Raw genomic sequence first — 7,301 nt, forward strand, 5'->3', positions numbered from 1 at the left:
AGAAATTATTGCGCATGTCTGGGGCACCCTAACAACACACATATATTCTGCATATGCACCTCTTACTAGAAAGCGCATACATAAGTACTTTTAAGGACTGTAGCGCTTATCACGCTGCGCTTACCATGTAACGCTTGCACGGAACCAGTGGTGCAATTATATAAAAATTCCAAATCCGGACGGAGGCGGTCTGTCGGTGACGTCAAAAAATGGGCGGTCCGCAGCGGTCGCGAGGACGAAGGGAAGTGAACAGCCAATGAGCGAAATGAAGCCTCGCGTCATCATTTTGACGTGGATTTGGGGACCGTATAGCAAAGTGAAAAGTGTTTGTAACGTGTTGAAAAATGTTTAACTACTATTGATCATTATCAAATTGTGTTGGCACAAGTTTTCAAACGTTTATTAAGGAATACGGCACAATATAAACGTATTTTTCTTGTTACTGTTATGAAATAAAGCTAAATTTAGCGGGACGGTACGTGGTGGCGCTAAATACAACCCCGTTTCAAGCAGTTACTGTTTTCATATCTCCCCCACTATACAAACCTAAACGGCGCAACTTTCGAAGTTGTTGGCTCAGTCGAGCGCAATCGTGGCGGAGGTCAACTGTACCAGTAGTCAACAGCAGCAGCGGCTCATCGGCGTTATCCGAGGCTCAGCGCGCGCTGGTGCTCGCCTTTATGGACGAACGTCCCCAGCTCGTGGCGAATGCCATCGAGCTGCGGCACGGCGTCACCATCACCGACCGGTGGCGGCTGTGGCAAGAGCTCAGCGACGCGCTGAACCATGAAGTGCCTGCGCAGGAATGGCAGGCTTGGTGGCGCAGGCCGGTGCACGAGGCCCGCCGTGACACCGCCGCCATCAGAGACGCACAAACGTGAGTGACCGTCGAATGGCACGGGCAATTTGTTCTGTGACATTAGTGTATATTTCCAGGGGCACTGTAGGGGGTTGGCTGCCTGGCTTCCGCGGCCGGGTTCTACAGTTGACTGGGATGACACGCTTCAGTGGCGTTTTTTGTCTCACCTATCAACAGGTAAGCACTGTGCCGCCGCAGTCTCACGGGTTCCTGAGCGGTACCATGACAGAGTTTGATATCTGAAGGGGTGCCTTTAGCGGAACCTTGTTAAACGGGAATAAAGCGCACGAGAAAGTAATCAAAAGTGGGTAGGTTTAACTAAAATCTCAGTTTGCAGCCTTTGCAGTCAAGGGGTATTAATTTATCATAAAACACGCAATGACTGCGGGCAAGTGCATGCACTAAAATGGTAATACATGACATCAATGACCACTGAATAGCTGCAGAACATTTTTGCAGATGTTTAGTACTTAAGGTTGCAAAATAGCCAGAGTAACGAATACCCACTTTCTGAAAGATCATGCTTACTACACTTTCCAGCAGGCGAATGTTCCCACTGCTGCAGTGGAAATGGATGTGGAGGCCACTGAAGCGGCTGTAGATGGCAGTGACACAGTAACACGCAAGCATCTGAGAACTTAGTGCTTTATTGAGTGCAGGACTGGAACCTTGAGCAGGGCGACAAGGTGCTCAAGGTGAGTAGACCCTTTGTTTACATTTTACATAAGAGGCATAAGCATTCTCCATGTTCTATTATGATGACTGAAACCAACTTGGGCTGTAAACAAGAACCATGCATTGTATTGAGGGCATGGTATCGGGTATCTGCAATGATAAACTGCCGGGCAAAAGGTTGGTTAGCCCTGGGGCTCTTTCATGGTGAGAGATGCATTTGAGGACATTAATAAAGAGCAGTTTCAACAAATGTTTGTAGGTCCGCACGAGGAGGGCATAGCTTGTACACAAAGCTTCCCACTTTCAAAGGATGCCATCAGGCCAGTTGATCTTCAACTGAGGGGAAGTTGTTGTGCCCGTTGCAATTCTTGGCAGCAGGAGCAGCTTCCAGCCACGAGATGGTTAAGGGTTTACCGGCAGCTCACTTAAACATTTACACCATGACGATTCATCGCAGGTGCTGTGGGAGATGAAAAATCAACCACCCGCATCGCTTCTGCAGCACGGCGTGTGGCAGCGGCACAGGAGAAGGCGGCACAGCGCAGGAGGGCACTGGCCATGGCTGAGGGCTTTCTGCGAGAAAGGGATACGTAGTTTAGTTTAATTTTTCGTCACGTGTTCAATATTTTTTCTTGTCATCATTCATTATAGATTTGTCGGTTTCAATGTGTTTAGGTGCTGCTCTTCATGTTCAATTTTATACGCTTCGGGAGACATACACATAGTTTAGTTTGTTTTTTGCCATGTTTTCAACTTTTTATCATTCATAATCGGTTTAGTGTTTTTTATATGTTTACGTGTTGCTGTTCATGTTCTATTTTATTCGTTTTTTGTTTTCACTTAGTACATATTACTAGATTTAGGTTAGCATTTACTTTGTATAAGGAGTGCAGCATTTTTTATGTTAGATATATGCATTTCTTAATGTATGCTCGAGCTGTTCTAGTGGCAGTGTTTTTTACCCACATTTCAAAGGTGTCTAGTCATTCACACGGAGACCACGAGTGTATAGTTGACATTTTCTGTTAATGTTTCTTTGATATTTGTATTGTCCCACTGTGTTTTCTAGCTCACTGTGATTTTTATTCAGCATTACCACATAGTGTAGTAATGCGATATCTCTTTGCATCACACTGTTTTGCAGTTCACTGTGATATTTTCATTTCAGCACAATGAGGCTAAGATGCAACAACTACATTCCGAATCTTGTTTGGGAGCGCTAAGCTAGTAAGTGGTCATCTCGCACAGTTTCACAAAGGAAAATGGTCATCACAGCAACATGACAGCGATTGATTTCATCTAGTTTTCATTGTAAACGACTCTTTGCGGGAATAAATTTCGAACGTGGTATGGTTTGGGAGCCGGGAGATGGCTGAGCGGATTATTCATGCTGTATGTTATCAAAACAACTCGCCTGTTGTTTGTCGTCTTCATTTGCATATTTTTTAGCATTGCAGCATGACTGCAGTCGTGAATTCAAATTAAATGTTATTTTAACATTCACACAATGTTTAGGACAATGAGCAAAAAAACAGCACAACTTGACAAGCACAATTGCTCGTCAAGCCTGGCGTGCACAATTGAATGCTTGTAGTCAGTCACTATGACAAGATATGTACTTATGTATCATGTGTTCATGCAACATGCTACTAATGGAATCTCGATTTTTATGCGTTCTGGTGAAAAGAATTTTGAGACGTTGCTGCATTGTTCGCACAATTTTGTGATAGCAACATTCAGCACAGAGTGCCGCTCATATATGCTTGCTCCAATCTAGTCTGTTGTGACTGTGATCGCTAATATGGAAAAGGGTGTTTCTGTTGCATATTTCATGTGCCATTTAAAGGAAATGCAGCATTTTGACATTGCCACCTTGCTTCATATTGAAGCACAAGTAAGTACTTTGTGTATTCAAATGTGGCAAACACAGCCCTTTCATGTCTAGATGCACTAGAATCAGTGTAAATAAATTATGTGTGGGATATGAAAACATGAAAACTCACCGTTCCTGTGTACTTCAAAAAAGGTCCAAGACAGCGCTGCTGCAGTCTCTGAGCAGCACGTTGTGTGGTGTGAGCATATGGCTCCCCCTTGGCTCTCCATCGTCATCCTCAGCTGGTGGCATGTCCACGACATACTCGTCCAAGGTCCAGTCGCCTGCATGCAACGCAATGTTGTGGAGAGCAAAGCAAGCATAGATGATTTGCGCTGCCCGATCGGGGTTGTAGAGCATCGTTCGAAAGTGCTGCAAGCAGCGGAACTTGCTTTCCAACACGGCGATACACCTTTACACAACATTGTGCATGGATGCGTGCTCCTTGTTGTATCGGCCTTCGGAAGTGTTGCACGGTTGACTGCCAAGGACTGGAATTAGGAGCCATGGCTTGAGGGGATAGCCTGCGTCTCCTGCAATGTAAGCATAAAAGCTGAGTGCTCTGCCCAGATAGTACACATTAATACTTACCAAGCAGATATTCGCCAGGCTGCAGATGTGCAGCTAGGCGTGCACGCAGTGGGTTGTGTTCCCACACCCAGGAGTCGTGGCACGAATCTGGGAATCATGGGTCTATGACAATTATGCGCAGCCACGCTTTGCACATCTGCGATGAGGAGCGATATAAAATAGTACTGCATTTATACTCAGAATAAATCCCTTTTTTCTACGCATATGCAGGAAACAATGCGTACTAGTATAGTCATTTGTACAAGGAGCTTCACTTAGAAGGAAACACAGGGTGTAGCACACTGAGGAGGGGGGAGTGTGGGGGCAACGACCCCACCTCTGCTGTACACATGGCTACGACTTCCACTGAATGATCGATAAGTGAAAAGCTACGCGTTGCTCTTGGGAAAGAACACTCGTAAATACCAAAGCCAGCTCGTCCAATTGTGATTGTAAGCACTTTCGTGTTGGAAATACTTCCCTGTCGTGTATATACTTCTGCTACGTCTGCTGCCCATATTACCGATTACCTCTAAAATGCACAATTCAATTGCGTATGCATGCCAGTGCAAAAACGGCAACTGGCTCACGCACAAAACACTTGCCACTTATTATTACCGAGGCCTTGCGAGCCACCATCTAGCTCGCACCCAATTCCCTGCAGGTTCTTTTTCATTCGTTGCATTATTACTTTTTCCAGCTTTGGCGTCACGACTGAACAATTGCTCCGAAGGGCGAGTAATAAACGATCCTAACAGTACTTACGATCATGACGTTCAGGACATAATAGCCCCTTCTGGACATGAAGCTCGCCGTGTCGGCCAGTCTGAATCCCTCTGGCTTGCGAATGGTGACCAACGTGCCATCGGCACACGCCAGCACCCCTGGGATGCAACCGCGTAGCACAAACTCCACCTTTGCCTCATCCTTCGCAGCTGTTGTCAGTAGGAAGTCCGCCACCCTTTTTCTAGCAGCCACGGTAATGATCGCCTCCGTCACCTCGTGGATGGTGTTGCTCACCGCCGGCTGAGACATGCCGATGTGTTCCTCGCGACCAATGCTCAGCTGGAAGCTACCGGTCGCGAAAAATCGCAGCGCGCACAATACCTTTCTCTCTGTGGAAAGGCCACTGGCTCGCTGGCATCCGATGATAGGGTCAAGTTCGTCGCACAAGCTACGCACTGTTCGTTTGGACAGACGAAAACATTGCCGGAACTCTTCTTCGCTGAACTCTTGAAATGCATCTTTTACCTCGCGTCGTCGCCTCTGATCGGTTAAAGCTACCGCACAGGCAAGGCGAAGTACCGTGTCAGTGGGAAACGCCATGTTGTCTAAGTGCCCCGGTGCCGAAAAGTCACGCATTTTTTCCATTTCAATCCAATCCAGGCCATCTTGCAGCCATTTCAATCCATCCGGTTGCTTTCGGACAGTCTCTCCGACCGTTCCATCGCCTTTCTCCGAAAACCGGAAAAAAAGAGTCACGTGACACCCCAGTCCACGTCACTCATAACGTCACAGCATTCGTCACAGCTTGTATGGGCCAATCGCGTGCGACTCAATGGAAGAGACCGCCTTTGTCCGGATTTGGAATTTGTACATAATTGCGCCGCAGAAGTGTTTCCAACGCTTTGCTGAGACGAGATGGTGGTGGCACGTACCCGTCGCCTTGCGTTCTACACCTTATCACCTCTGAGACGGGCGCGCACGGCCACGCGCTTTGTTTTTCAAAAGAAACTGCCAGATGGCGCTCATGGCTCACGTGTGACATGAGTTGATGCGCTCGTGAGCCTCCGCTGCACGCTCGAGTCACTCTAACGCAGCGCCTCCAGAATACCATTAACCAATTTTCTTGCGCAGAACATCAAATAAATATTTTGTTCACTCTCTCCACACGCAAGGCTATCGTCTTTCGACGACATTTGCCGATTAGATGGAGATACGGGGCCAATTTTTTCGGCTGCATTTCTCTGCGGCGTGCCCGACAGCCCGAGTCGAGACCGTTTGACTCTGGCCCCAAGTTTTGCCCCACAGCTTTCACCGGACCAGAAGGCGTTTATAAATGCGGGACACAAACGAGACCACGCAGCGAGAAAATAGAAAGTGGCACCCACGCGCAATTGTGCGTCGGGTGAACGCTGTGCGGTTTGAGCAGAGAACGGCACTCCGGAATGCAGTGCGAAAGTGTAGGAAATGGTTATGCAGCCTTCAACAAAAGTACAAACGTCATCTCTCTCGTCGCCGAATCAAGCAGATTGCAAGCGCACCGGGTCACTGCGGGGATCGACAGGCGTTCGCGTGCTTTTAAAATGGGCGTAAAAACGCGCATTAAGAAGTATTACTTGGTATCTTTAGGGTGGTGGCGCATTATTTTGAAGTATACTCCCTCCGTTGATCGGGTAAGAAAAACTATCTGTTATTCCTCTTGAGTAATGGTTGGGTGACTCTATAGCATTTCATCGCGCTGCTTTCATTTAGGTTGTACGCTTGGTTTCCGGCCACGATGGCCGCATTTTCGTGAAAACGAACTGCAAGAAAACTGTCATGCGTGCATTTACGTGTACACTAGCTGGAGAAAATTATTCCGGAGTCCCCCGCTCTGCGGCGTTCCCGTAATAGCAACAATATCTTCCTACTTAAAGCCCAACAATTAAAACAAATTTTAACATGGCAAGTTGCGCCTACAAGGAGCAAATGTGAGTCGATGATTCTTTTATGTTTCACACAAAAACCTTAGTTCAGCCACACATTTCAGTGCATTCATCCGCCACGGTGGTCTGGAGGCTCGACTTGTGACCTGAAGGTCGCGCAATCGACTACAGCGGCTGCTTCTTCAAAGAATGCTTGAGGCCCGTGTGCACAACTGGGGGTGGTCGAAATTTCCGCAGGTCTCTAGTATGGTATCTCTCATAACGTATCAGTAATTGTTAAGGCGCGTAAAAAACCCCGTTGTGATGGTTAAGGACGTTCGTCACTATGTTTGTTGATAGCGGACGAGAAAGGATTAACATCAACAATGGATGCGAACAAATGAAGCGTTATGTTGTACACTAGAGAACGAAGTGGCAGGTGAAAATAAAACTATATGTCCAACCCTACACGCCAAGCATCACGCAACATGTATGAGAGTCAGACCTCTATTATGCGGAGAGCTCGCGGCTACGCTTACTCCGAGTCGAGCACGTATAGTTCTCGGTTCGCAAGAGGAAACCGCTGCCTCACAGTTTGGGTCCCCGTCGTCCCGACATGATGCGGTCGTCGACGTGCGCGAGGACAACGGTGGCACGGCTGGAACGGCTGACGGCACACGGATGCGCTACCGTGTGC

The 7,301-nt window shown here is 47.4% G+C and overlaps 2 protein-coding genes across 8 annotated transcripts; one reads left to right on the forward strand and one right to left on the reverse strand.

The window, feature by feature from the left end:
- Positions 1-296: 296 nt before the first annotated feature.
- LOC142790037 (uncharacterized) lies at positions 297-1,219 on the forward strand. Its single transcript, XM_075885062.1, has 3 exons — positions 297-877; positions 937-1,036; positions 1,190-1,219. The coding sequence occupies exons 1-3, from the start codon at positions 681-683 to the stop codon at positions 1,217-1,219; spliced, it is 327 nt and encodes a 108-aa protein (XP_075741177.1). The 5' UTR covers positions 297-680.
- Positions 1,220-1,486: 267 nt separating this feature from the next.
- On the reverse strand, positions 1,487-5,048 carry LOC142790027 (uncharacterized). 7 transcript variants are annotated; one of them, XM_075885046.1, is made up of 5 exons: positions 4,743-5,048; positions 3,999-4,134; positions 3,820-3,940; positions 3,538-3,691; positions 1,487-2,107 (listed from the first exon to the last, which is right to left on the reverse strand). In XM_075885046.1, exons 2-5 carry the CDS (start codon positions 4,094-4,096, stop codon positions 1,983-1,985), a joined length of 498 nt encoding a protein of 165 aa, XP_075741161.1. In that variant the 5' UTR covers positions 4,097-4,134; positions 4,743-5,048; the 3' UTR covers positions 1,487-1,982. The 7 variants fall into 6 exon arrangements, with proteins under 7 accessions (XP_075741164.1, XP_075741162.1, XP_075741163.1 ...); XM_075885049.1 differs by having other exon boundaries at positions 3,999-4,085; XM_075885047.1 differs by having other exon boundaries at positions 3,999-4,100.
- Between the last annotated feature and the right edge of the window lie 2,253 nt (positions 5,049-7,301).

This window comes from Rhipicephalus microplus, unplaced genomic scaffold, assembly GCF_043290135.1.
Source record: "Rhipicephalus microplus isolate Deutch F79 unplaced genomic scaffold, USDA_Rmic scaffold_65, whole genome shotgun sequence".
NCBI classification, from domain to species: domain Eukaryota; kingdom Metazoa; phylum Arthropoda; class Arachnida; order Ixodida; family Ixodidae; genus Rhipicephalus; species Rhipicephalus microplus.